Source organism: Prionailurus viverrinus, chromosome X (genome assembly GCF_022837055.1).
Source record: "Prionailurus viverrinus isolate Anna chromosome X, UM_Priviv_1.0, whole genome shotgun sequence".
Lineage (NCBI taxonomy): Eukaryota > Metazoa > Chordata > Mammalia > Carnivora > Felidae > Prionailurus > Prionailurus viverrinus.
Window position 1 is genome coordinate 53,726,925 of NC_062579.1, and position 13,852 is coordinate 53,740,776.

General features: G+C 39.0%; 1 protein-coding gene across 7 annotated transcripts in view; it reads right to left on the reverse strand.

Moving 5' to 3' along the window:
* HDAC8 (histone deacetylase 8) overlaps nt 1-13,852 on the reverse strand; it is a 235,802-nt gene that overhangs the window by 147,876 nt on the left and 74,074 nt on the right. The window contains exon 9 of one of the 7 annotated variants that reach the window (XM_047844373.1): nt 11,962-12,617. The exons of the other annotated variants lie outside the window; for them this stretch is intronic. Within the exon in view, the coding sequence (XP_047700329.1) occupies nt 12,569-12,617 (49 nt within the window). The 3' untranslated portion in view covers nt 11,962-12,568. Of the gene's footprint in view, nt 1-11,961; nt 12,618-13,852 lie in introns of those variants that run through there. 7 annotated transcript variants of the gene reach the window in all.

The following is a 13,852-nucleotide window of genomic DNA, read 5'->3' on the forward strand; positions in this document are numbered from 1 at the left end:
AATCTTTTCTAGAATATAAATTTTAAACCTATTGCATTGGACGGGATTCAGAGGGGTATTGTGTTGAGGACCCAAAGTGTCACTAATCAAGTCCCAAATGGGAGCTCTTCAACTTTTCACAGGTATGTTTTCTTTAAATTCCCTCAATCCTGTCTCAACTCAGGTACTGCTGACTCATTCTGCAAACACTCAACCTTCCAGGGGATGTAGCATATGGTAAATGCCTCAGTGATTCCTGAATATTTTTTACAAATGGTTCAGTGATGCAGAGAATTGGGTGAGGGGCTCCCTGTAGTGAGAGTTTGTTTGGGGCCATGGGTGCCTCTTGGCCATATTCAGAAGACATCAGAAGACATCTAATTTCCTATGTTTCTCTGTCTGGTTTTAGCATCAGACAAACTATACTGGTTTCATTAACATCTTTAGTACAAAAAACAAAACAAAAAACCCAAAGCCACAAAATAAAACAAACTTCAACCCCCTAACCAACCACCACTCCCAACAATCAATCATCATACCCCCTTTGGCTGTTTTAATTTTCAAGATGTAGTTTCTTTTTTTTTTTTAATGGTATCATACAGAGTATTTAAAAAAAAGTTTAAAATTTACATCCAAGTTAATAAGCATATAGTGCAACAGTGATTTCAGGAGTAGATTACTTAATGCCCCTTACCCATTTAGCCCATCCCCCCCCACAACCCCTCTAGTAACCCTCTGTTTGTTCTCCATATTTAAGAGTCTCTTATGTTTTGTTACCCTCCCTGTTTTTGTATCATTTTTGCTTCCCTTCCCTTGTGTTCATCTGCTCTGTGTCTTAAAGTCCTCATATGAGTGAAGTTATATGATATTTGTCAAAATGCAGTTTCTTAACATTTTACATGGGCATCTTTTCTCTCACGGCTGAGTCCATTATATAGAAACATGAATTCTAATTGGCATTTCTTTCTAACATGCCTTGTTGTAATTCTACTCATTAGTTATATATGTCATCTTGGCAACCAAAGGGGCCGTGCACTATTTTAGGTTTATTATTACTTATCTCTTTACCTCTTTGGAATAAATCATTCTTATTCACACAGGGGAAAGTGAGTCATTCAGAAGTAAAGGACCTTACCAGTAGTCTGGAGTGAATCATCAGAGTTAGAATTAGAATTGTAATTCTATCTAATTCTAATTCGAATTCAGTGCTCTTTTCACTCAATCCCAGTGCTCTTCAGCTCTTATTCTGAAAGGCCAGAGGCCCCAGAAAGCAGAGTGTGTATTATCTGGGCAGGGGGTAGTGTGTGGAAGAGGCAGGCTGGTTTGGAGAGCTAAACTAGAACAAACAGACCAACCAAAAAACCAAACAAAACCAAAATGGAAGAAGACTTAGAGAATATAAATCCTAAGGCTAGATGTACTAATAAATCTTAATTTGTTCTGGGGTAGGACATTTCACTGCTCTGCAACCACCAGGACCACTCACATAGTGCACATATTGCATTCTGCTCTGTGTCACATTATTTGGGCATATGTCTCATCCATCCTCTATGCAGCCTCCACAGCACAGGGTTCAGGGTTCAGGGAGAACACTGCACCTGTGGTCAAAGTGCTTGTATAACAACTTGGACAAATCACTTCACTTCTCTGAACCTCCATTTCCTTCTCTGTAAAACAAGACTATTCTCTCCCTCCCAGGATTATTGTGAGGATTACATGATAGAACATTTGCAAAAGTCTTCTCCCAGCACCAGACACATTATAAGCACTCCCTAATGTTGAATGAATAAATGAATGGCCTTAAGTCAGGCCCTCTGAGTGCCATGCTAATTCTTTCAGCCTACTATGATACTGTTGAGTTCAGCACAGCACACCATAGCAGTGACTTCCCAAATAGTACTCTAATGTTCCCCAAAGGCAGAGAGCAATTTCATAGTGTCACTGCCCAGTTATAGCTGTTCTGGGAATACAGTAATTCCTTTTCCAGTGCTGCCAATCTATTACCTTTCACCAAAAATAAATTCACTTTAAGAAGGGGCAGAAACACAAGTGCCTTTCTGTTAGATAGAAGTTGGGAGAATATATTATTAAAATTGAAACCGACTTCTCTGATTTCTTGGGCAAAAAATCAGATTGGAAGCCAAACAGCTATTTGGCCTTTGCAGACCCTGGATAGTGATGCCGTTGGGGGAAAGGAAAGAGCTGGAATCATTCCAAACTGTAGTTGCAACATTTGTGTGTATATTTACTGCTTGTGCTCATGCTCTCTGTGCTTAGTTTTTACTCTCTAAGTCTTGCAGACTTTACAATTTACCTAGAGCATAGTTTAATATGTATGGATAGAAATAGAGGCCTGTATCTCTGTTTCTCATTTCCTAATCATATTTTCTACACTCCCTATATACCTGATACTTCTTTTTCAATTCAACTGCTCTGATTTTCAAACTTTGGTAGAAAATCATGATTTGTTAACAATAAACATGCCCCTAGCCCTTCCCTCACTCTTCTCAACCGAGGAGGGCCTCTGTAAGATTCAAAGACGAAATCCTGCCATATAGTTAGCACCTGGTGCAGCTCATCAAAATAAAATATCCTTTCCCAGATGATTGGAAATTTCTGCAATGCTGTCACACAATGAGGTGTGTGAGAAACAGTTTGGGGATTGATTTTCATCATTAACTTGACATTGCATGGTTTTTGTGGGACTTAAAAAGAAATGCATTTTTATTACTTTAAAGTACTGCACATAGAATAACTCCAACTCATCATATTTTAACAGTTATTTTTCTGGGGCAGGATGTATTTTAAACATGTCTATGTTAGAGTGTCTGGTAGATCATTTAGGATCAGTGTCCTGTTGCTTGATGAAATCCAGATCACTTCAATGAAATCCAGATGGGGAAACTGGGTCTCTAGCAATGGCTGCCAGATCTTCTCCATATGAAATCTCTCTAGTCTGTATGCAAATTCAAAACTCCATATCCTGGAAATCCCAAACCAATCAAGTGGTGCTCTGCTTCTTAGTTACTGGACTAAACACAGAGAAGCGATTCATTCTTCCCTGAGGAAATAAGCATGTCTTACATACATCTATCTTGGCATAAAAAGGGATAGCTAAGCAAATTAATGGTGTAAACAGGATTGCACTGGGGAATGTTTGTCCTACTTAAGAGAATAAACTTTTTGTGCACTTTGTGCACATCCACTTACATACAAATAATTGATATGCTAATTGCCAATGATTCTTAAAGCTCCTTCCCTGAGGTGCTGTATGATGCTGTTAGTCTAGTTTGAATTACTAGCATGTCCAGTGCTTGAAAGTAATAAAAATGCGTTTAAAAATATTCCATGATTCAGACAGATTTTCCTCTAATTAGGCTGAGTTAGTGAGGTTTTCCTACATTTAAATAGGATAGATATTTTTCTTTCATTCCTAATATATTTTATATGACCCCCCCCCACTGCTACATCCATCACCTTTCTCTTCAGGATTCTTCTGCTTCGAGTCAGTACACATAAACCCCTTTCCCTCCAGCTCACTCCTCAGCTGCACTTGCATAGTCTCTAGGCAAACACATTGCCTTTAGTGCCTGGCACATAAACATACCCTTTCACTTGTTAACTTGATAGCAGGTTATTCAATATGGAATTTTCTGAGGAGTCTTTTCTTTGGTTTTTCTTTAAGCACCAATGGGTATGTCTCTTTCCTGATGTTGCAGTGGGTAACAGTGCACAGAGAGCAAAGCTCAGCCAAACATAGCATCGGGCTTTTTTGTCAGGTGGGGGACACCAGATTTAACCTAATCTCTGTGCAGTTCATGTCAACAGAACACAACGAGGCAGGTCATCAGTGCTGGCACCTGCTGTGTGAATGGCAGTGTCAGGCACAGTCATGCAAAGCTAGAACATGTGAAAGCAAAGCCTAAAGGGTAGTTTTTGTAGGCCAGACTGAAGGGACAGAGCAGTGATAAAAGAATATTTTGGGGGGGATTAGGATGGGGGTAGGGACTACATGGTGGACAGCAGATGAAAGGAGTAATATGATTCTGATGTCAGAACATTCTATCAAGCACAGATACTGTCAATTTTAGAATTCTTTTCAGAGCAGCCCTGGATTTCCATTTACAAGCAGGGTCTTCCTGTTTCTGAATAGTTTCAGAGCATGTTCTAGCATCAGAACCTATTAAACTGCTCTGGAAGAAACAGGTCACTTTCTCCAGGGGGTAGGGATCATTCAGCACTAAGAAGAGAGAAGAAAAGGTACACACCAGAGTGACAGAACAAACCCATAGAATTCCAGGAGATTGTCTTTGACTTAAATGAAAAAAAATATCACCTGTGAAGACTGTTTACTGGAGTAGGGGGCTGTCACAGTGTCAGGGCTACTTGGTGCAGGAGTTTAGGAACTGATTGGTCATGAAAGACACTGGCCAAGAGGGAAAGTAGAAGAATAGAAGAACTGTCCCTCTAACCACCTGGATTTAAAGCTCAAATGATCAGTCAGGGAAAAAATAGTTCTCCACTGCAACCCTAACTAAGTACTGGGGATAGGCAGGGTGAGCTCACTGACAGAGGGTATAGGACAATGTAGATAATTGAACTCAGTATCCTCCCTCCAAATTATCCTATATTCTTAGGCACATAAAATCTTTTGAATTTAACATTTTAAAAGACACATCAAACTAGGAATAATAAAAGAATGGCCCACTTTGGCCTCATTTTCACCTGTGGTTAACATTAACAGTGAATTTAATTTAGTGTCTGAGTCATCCATCTTCCAGAAACAATAGGCAATTTTACATCTGCCATACACTTAGAGGCAGGATAGAAGTTTATCAAAAAGAACAAAAGCATTTAATACAAATATCTTACTTATAGAGGGCTGACTTCAAAGCGTAAAGCTTAGAAAACGAATTAGCAGCATCTGTTGCCTTTTTCACTGGGCCAAAGTGAGCCAGTGATGATCAGGGTGGTAGCTGTGATCCAACTGAAGAGAAGTAGAATAATTTTGTAAAGAATTTTTACCAGCTCTCAGATTATGATAAAAATGTCAGGCTATCTAAATATTCATTCTTAAATGTAAATTTCTAGAGAATTCTTCCATTCTCATCAAATGAAAGAGAATTTAAAAATATTTATATTGCTTATGAGGTGCCTGGGTGGCTCAGTAAGTTAAGTGTCCAACTTTTGATTTCAGCTTAGATCATGAGCTCACAGTTTGTGAGATCAAGTCCTGTGTTGGGCTCTGCGCTGACAGTGTGGAGCCTGCTTTGAATTATCTCTCTCCTTCTCTCTCTGCCCCTCCTCCCTCTCTCTCAGAAATAAATAAATAAACTTAAGAAAAAGTTTAAAATATTTGTATTGCTTAAAATATTTATGTGTGAACATGTACTTGTATTGCTTTTGCCATATCACCAAGCCCAAAGCAGTAGGCTATAATTGTTGGGTTTTCTTCCACTCTTTCATTGAGGATCAATCTACCTCATTGTAAAATTGAATGATAAGGAGTTTGGAGTCCCAAGTGGAAGATAAATTCTAGATGATGTATCATTACGATGAAAGGAAGACTTATCATCATTAAAGTATCTCTTCTTTAAATATTAACATTAAAAGTCAATAGTGAATGGAGACATTTCACTTAAATGTCCTTTAGTAATGTCCCTTGGTTCTCATTTTATTCCATTGGTATTGGATGAATGGCTTATAGCATGGATGAAGAATCTCTACCTTATACGTAGATATGGCCTTCTGCCAAGACCAAGAGATGATATAAATTATGCCTACAGTTGCAAAAATGCATAATGTTAAAAATCTTTAGCAATACCAATGTAAAAAACCACGTAGGAAATGGATGTAATTTCATGACAAGACCTCTTTAAAATGACAGGTGACACTACTCACTTTCTAAAGCAGAAACTCAGGATTTTCTTCATTGAAAACAAAGGAAAAAGCAGATTTACAGGATCTCCATGTTTTCAAACTTTAATTAGGAATTTAAAACCTAAGAAGTAGGGGCACATGGGTGGCTCAGTTGCCTGAGTGTCGGACATGATCTCACAGTTTGTGGGTTTGAGCCCCTCATTGGGCTCACTGCTATGAGCTTAGAGCCCACTTTGGTTCCTCTGTCCCCACCCCCCCCCCCGCCTGCTTCTTCCTCTTTCCCTCTCTCTCTCTCTCTCTCTCTCTCTCAAAAATGAATAAACATTAAAAAAATAAAACCTATGAAGTGAAATCTGGCATTATTTATTCTTGTTTTCTATCCATAAAATTATAAATTAAATCCTCAGGATTAGGAGATTCTATTTTTCACCCAAAACCTAAGTTGCACTTTCACAAACATAAACACAATGAATTATGTATACTACAAATCATGCAGCTCATTTGCATAAACTTAAGTGGTTTCTTTTTTTAAGGGGTTTTCTGTAATCCTCTAAGATAAAAGTTTCCAAGAAGTCTTTGGGATGGTAATTTTTCCTTGTGGAAAAAATTCATACTTCTAGATGACACTTTGGGGACATGGTAGCGAATGGTTAACAGGCAGATACACATGGATTCAAACTCTGCCTTAACCACTTACTAGCTGTGTGACCTTAAGCAAATCAATTTTTCTAAGCTCTAGTTTTCTAATTTTTAAGATGGGACTAAGAGTACCTACCTTTGTAGGCATTGTAGATTATACATTGCTATAAGGATCAAATTAAAAGGATCAAATAAATGTTTAGTGCAATTCCTGGCACAGGCAAGTGCTCCCGGTATGTGAGCCTAATCTGTCTTGTTTACCACCATCAGTACCTAGGTACAGTGCCAGCATAAAGCAGACACTCAATAAATATTTGCAGAATGAATGAATAAAACAGTGTTATTACACTTAAAGATACACAAATCTCCTACGTTGCATGATAGCTCCCCCACTTTACTTTTGTTAATGTTTAAAAAATCTTTTAAGATGACTTGAGGTGCTCAGTTCTTTTGTAGGGAGGTCAGAGTGACTTCAGAGAGGTGAATTTTGGCTCACACAATAAATATATACTACTGAGACATAATATATTTTTTCTCTTCCTTGTTGGATAGCAGTGGAACTCAGTATAGATGGACAAAGGAATTCCCTAAAGGAATAAAAACTTAGGCTTATGGCACAAAAACAGACACATAGACCAATGGAATAGAATAGAAACCCCAGAACTAGACCCACAAACGTATGGCCAACTCATCTTTGACAAAGCAGGAAAGAACATCCAATGGAAAAAAGACAGCCTCTTTAACAAATGGTGCTGGGAGAACTGGACAGCAACATGCAGAAGGTTGAAACTAGACCACTTTCTCACACCATTCACAAAAATAAACTCAAAATGGATAAAGGACCTGAATGTGAGACAGGAAACCATCAAAACCTTAGAGGAGAAAGCAGGAAAAGACCTCTCTGACCTCAGCCGTAGCAATCTCTTACTCGACACATCCCCAAAGGCAAGGGAATTTAAAGCAAAAGTGAATTACTGGGACCTTATGAAGATAAAAAGCTTCTGCACAGCAAAGGAAACAACCAACAAAACTAAAAGGCAACCAACGGAATGGGAAAAGATATTCGCAAATGACATATCGGACAAAGGGCTAGTATCTAAAATCTATAAAGAGCTCACCAAACTCCACACCCGAAAAACAAATAACCCAGTGAAGAAATGGGCAGAAAACATGAATAGACACTTCTCTAAAGAAGACATCCGGATGGCCAACAGGCACATGAAAAGATGTTCAGCGTCGCTCCTTATCAGGGAAATACAAATCAAAACCACACTCAGGTATCACCTCACGCCAGTCAGAGTGGCCAAAATGAACAAATCCGGAGACTATAGATGCTGGAGAGGATGTGGAGAAACGGGAACCCTCTTGCACTGTTGGTGGGAATGCAAATTGGTGCAGCCACTCTGGAAAGCAGTGTGGAGGTTCCTCAGAAAATTAAAAATAGACCTACCCTATGACCCAGCAATAGCACTGCTAGGAATCTATCCAAGGGATACAGGAGCACTGATGCATAGGGCCACTTGTACCCCAATGTTCATAGCAGCACTCTCAACAATAGCCAAATTATGGAAAGAGCCTAAATGTCCATCAACTGATGAATGGATAAAGAAATTGTGGTTTATATACACAATGGAATATTACGTGGCAATGAGAAAAAATGAAATATGGCCTTTTGTAGCAACGTGGATGGAACTGGAGAGTGTGATGCTAAGTGAAATAAGCCATACAGAGAAAGACAGATACCATATGGTTTCACTCTTATGTGGATCCTGAGAAACTTAACAGGAACCCATGGGGGAGGGGAAGGAAAAAAAAAAAAAAGAGGTTAGAGTGGGAGAGAGCCAAAGCATAAGAGACTGTTAAAAACTGAGAACAAACTGAGGGTTGATGGGGGGTGGGAGGGAGGGGAGGGTGGGTGATGGGTATTGAGGAGAGTACCTTTTGGGATGAGCACTGGGTATTGTATGGAAACCAATTGGTCAATAAATTTCATATATATATAAAAAAAAAGCATTGCAAGGAAGACATGGGAATTTTACATACATGTATAACATAACCTCTAAATATTTAAAATGAAAACTGATAGAACTACATGGAGAAAAACAAACAAACAAACAAACAAACAAACTTAGGCTTAAATGAGCCATTCCTTTAATGAGCTTGCTGTTGCCCTAGAGAACAAGTTCTTTCTGTGTAGTCTATGCTGGTTAGCCCATGCACAGTAGAATTAACATTTAAAATTAGGAGTTGAAGAGCTATAAAACAACTATTTACAAGACAGTAGCATAATATTTCTCTCATAAAATAAAGAAGGCAAAAACATTAAGATTTTTTTCACTCCTGGGACGTTAGAATTTTTCTAAAGAAAAGGTCAGGGGCGCCTGGGTGGCTGAGTCAGCTAAGCATCTGACATCGGCTCAGGTTATGATCTCACTGTTTGTGAGTTCGAGCCCCGCATCAGGCTCTGTGCTGACAGTTCAGAGCCTGGAGCCTGCTTTGGATTCTGTGTCTCCCTCTCTCTGCCCCTCCCCTGCTCATGCTCTCTCTTTCTGTCTCTCAAAAATACATAAATGTTTAAAAAAATTTAAATTTTTCTTTAGGTCTGTGGTCTTTGAGGAGGAAAAAGGATTTCTTTCAATGTTGAGCTATAGAATATAAGCCATAAGACTCAAGGTAAACAGACCAAGGACCAAATACAGGTAGATTCTTACTTTAATAAACTACTATTAGGAATCCTAGTTCAGCAGAATAAGATTGTTTCTCTGGTTGGGTTGATAGCTCTTATTAGCAAAGTTTTGCATATGTGGATGTAAAGACTGCTATAGAATGAAAAGTCCTGTTTAATAGAGCCTTTCATTAGTCCTATTCATTGTCACGTCTGTTTAACAATGTGTTTTTCTTTTGGTGAAATATTTATGCAGTGTCTGTATTTAATTATCTTACCAAGTTAATAGTTGAATATTCTTAGTAAAATATGAGTTTTTTTTCAAAATGTTGAACTGTCAAGTTCAATATATTTTGTATCCATACACATTATAAGCACCATGTATATAGCTCTCCTATGAGGTATATACTAATTGGACATTTAGTAAACGATGTTTTCTGGTTGTTAGGGCTATAAAATGATAGGTAGGATAACTTAGAAGTTTGAGCACAACACTGAATTTCTTCTTCAAACTACATACATGTTATAACGGTTCACAGTGGGCAAGTAGTTTGGTCATTTTGTAAGATTTAAAGTTTCAGAGCAGTACCCTACTATTTTTCAAAACTCTCTTGAACCAACAGCAAGGAAGTACATGCCATTGTTGTTCTATTCCATAGTCTTCAACTATAAATGCTCCCAAAGTCATCAACACAGCGTTTTAGGTAATAGCTTAAAATTAAGACTATCTCACATTGCATTCAGATACAATTAGAGAGCAAGAACAGGTTAACATAGATGGAGCACTGTTTCCTCTTTCAGATGACATAGTTTGGAAACCAGCAATCTCTCCTTTTGGCAAAACAGCCTTCCTCTCCCATCAAACTTTGTGTGTATGTGTGCATGTGGCTGACTTGGGTGGGGTGGGCTTTCATATAAATCAAGAATATAATATAAGTCTGTCATTTCTCTACTTGCTCAATAGCTTCTATTTGAAGGAAGAGGTGTAGTTACAGGAACAATGTTGATATTCCTTTATGCTAGTTAAAACAGGGTTCTATTTATAATACCAACTCCAGTGGCTCCCATGAAAATTATGGGAAGGTTCTGGGAATCAGTGACCCTTGTCCTTCCAAATTAGTATTGAATGACCTACATATCTCTGACTGAAATTATCTTTTACATAAGATAGAACTCAAAGTCTTTTGGTGTTGAAAATGTCCATGTAAAGGTTTCAAGAAAGAAACCCTGAGCTCCTCCTTTTTTTAAAGTTTATTTTTGAGAGAGAGAGACACAGAGACAGAGCATGAGCAGGGGAGGGGCAGAGAGAGAGGGAGACACAGAATTTGAAGCATGCTGCAGGCTCTGAGCTGTCAGCACAGAGCCTGATGCGGGATACAAACCCACGAGATGTGAAATCATGACTTCAGCTGAAGTCAGACACTTAACGGACTGACCCACCCAGGCGCCCCCCCTCCTTTTTTTTTTTTTAAATTAACAGGGTGTGCTCAACCTTAAGATGAAACCATTAAGTTCCTGTCTGAATAGCTGGCAAAGTCAGAAAGGCTATAGCAGAGGAAAAAGCCATATAGGAAGAAAGGAGAGGAAAGGGAGGAGAGGATAGGAGAGGACAGGAGAGGACAGGGAAGGGAAGGGAAGGAAAGGAAAAAGGCTCATGAATTCCATAGGGAGAGGCAGTTCAGGAGCAAACTAGAAATTGAGTGGCAAATGAAAATTAGAGTATCTTTCAAGTGAACCAGCAATAAGAGATCCTTTATTTATCACAGGTAAGGAGTGAGTCAGAAAATCAGTGGGCTCATGGAACATAAAGGATTAAAAGGAGATATACCGAGTGACTTTTTTACATGAGTAAACCACTCTATAGCTTGTGAGGTAAGCAGATGGGTCAGAGGTCATAATGGAAAATGGGCAAGACTGTTTCCAAGCAACAAACTACAAGTAGTCAAAAACATAATGACTAGAACTAAGTGATACAGTTACCAGGGCTGACCCTCTGCAAAACTATTCAGTTGGCAAAGACTGTTTTATTTCTTGTGCCTCTTTCCCTCTACTGCTCCACTTACCAAATTTCTGCTCCTCTGAATGCTCAGGGTGCTCGTGCTCATGCTCTAACCCTTTCACAATCTGCTATCAGGAAAAGCTCTGTGAAAGCATACATCTATGGCAGAAAGTTAGGAGGAGAGGTCATGGCAAAATTCCATTTTAAGGCCTATTTCTAATTGTAGAATAAAAGTGTGTTTCCTGTTAAAGGAATTTTAGTCAATAGATGGGAAATGGGAGAGATGTTTGGGTCAGGAAGCCTTCCTGGCACCTTGGAATCAGAGGTGCCCTCACATAATGCCCTGACCAGACTTGACTTCTGAAAGAAATCAAAGGGGAAAATTACTGTACCTCTAATGAAAACTGAACCTGTTATTCTGGATGAACACTGTGTAGATTGGTGGTGTGGCTCCATGAGGCTTAAGGGGACCTGGGAACTAAAAATTGATGAGTGTCTGGTACTTTAGTAAGCAAGTTGGGGGAATCTTTAATCAATGCTGGCATCCTATACACTAGAGTGGGGTTTCTGTAAAGGGAAATCATATGTGATCTTCCATGTTCCATGGATCTTTTCTTTGGGGCTAAATTCACATTTTTTGTTTTTTTAATTAAAAAATTTTAATGTTTATTTTTGAGAGAGAGAGAGAAAAAGAATGAGTGGGGGAGGGGCAGAGAGAGAGGGAGACACAGAATCTGAAGCAGGCTCTGGGCTCTGAGCTGTCAGCACAGAGCCTGACGTGGGGCTCAAACTCATGAACCACGAAATCATGACCCTAGCTGAAGTTGGACACTTAACCAACTGAGCCTCTCAGGCTCCCCTAAGTTCACTTTTTAAATGCTTCTAATTAAGTTTGATATCAAGGCTATTTTTAAACATGGATTACTATGGAGTTAAACATTTTTTTGTCATGTAGTAGGAACTGGTTTAGAGGGACAGAGAAAAAATGTAAAGGAGAGACAGACATTTTTTTCACTGAAGAAGGGTGAGCAGTAGACTTACTTGGGAGTGGGTACTGGGATAATACTCAGCTTTTCTAGGCAGTTAAATGCCAAGTTGATGGGGGAGAAAGGTGTATCTCAGGAGGTTTTATGGGCTTCAATGGGGGCATGTGTAAGGTAATCTGTTTAGGGAAGGCCAGATATTACAAAGTATCCTTGCAGGATGATGGGTGCTGACTTTTCAATTAAGGCCCAGGAAAGAGCTAGAGGAAACCCTGTGGACAGAAAACTGAAGAGAAAAACCTAGTTTCCTGCTGTGGCAAAAAAGGGACAACAAAATGTTGAGCACCCTCAAGAAGGGGATTAAAAGAAAAACAAAATAATTTTCCTTTTACACAGAACCACAGGATATCTTCACTGGTAAAGTTACATAAGCAGCTCTGATCTGCGCATCTCAAGAAGGACAGAACAGGGCCTGAGGGGAACAAAGAAAGGCAATTAAAACCATCAACATAAGGCTCCAAAAATAAAGGCCTTTTCAGTCTGACAATACAGAGGTAGCCAGGGGACATGATCAAAATCATGAAGAGGCTAGAGCTGCTGCATGATGACTTGGCTTGCCAAATCTCTTGAGCTAAGAGGCACCTTTGAAGCATTAATTAATTAATTAATTAATTATCTTTTTCTTTTAATTTTATTTTTTAAATTTACATCCAAATTAGTTAGCATATAGTGCAACAATGATTTCAGGAGTAGATTCCTTAATGGCCCTTGCCCATTTAGCTCATCCCCCCTCCCACAACCCCTCCAGTAACCCTCTGTTTGTTCTCCACATTTAAGAGTCTCTTCTGTTTTGTCCCCCCTCCCTGTTTTTATATTATTTTTGCTTCCCTTCCCTTATGTTCATCTATTCTGTGTCTTAAAGTCCTCATATGAGTGAAGTCATACGATGTTTGTCTTTTTCTGACTAATTTCGCTTAGCATAATACCCTCTAGTTCCATCCATGTAGTTGCAAATGGCAAGATTTCATTCTTTTTGATTGCAGAGTAACGCTCCATTGTATATATATACCACATCTTCTTTATCCATTCATCCATCGATGGACATTGGATTCTTTCCATACTTTGGCTATTGTTGATAGTGCTGCTATAAACATTGGGATGCATGTGTCCCTTTGAAACAGCATACCTGTATCCCTTGGATAAATACCTAGTAGTGTAATTGCTGGGTATTTCTATTCATAGGGTAGTTCTATTTTTATAAAGTTTTTATTTTTTAATACTTCTACTTTGTTTATACAACTCCCAGTGATGATGGCCAGTGCAGACTCCTTTGGGAAGTCCCTGTGTCCACCAGAAGTTGGGAGAAATCTGAACTGAGTGGGGCTAGGAATCAAAAGCACCTTGATCCCCATTACTTACCTTAAGTAATGCTGACTTGCTGACTTTTAGTCAGACTCACTCTCTCTACTGCCAATGTCAGCAGTGAATTTGTACCTGACCAATCTCAACTCAAATGAATATGGGTTTACCTCCTGCCCCATTCTGTAGGGCTTTTCAGCCCTAATGGTCTACATATCCGCACCAAACTGTCCTCCTACAAGTGGCTATAATTGAATCCTTAAACATAGTTTCAAAAGAACAGATTTCTGACCCCAATTTTAACACAAAGGATAGAACTCAAGAACTCATAATAAAGAATTTTCTAAT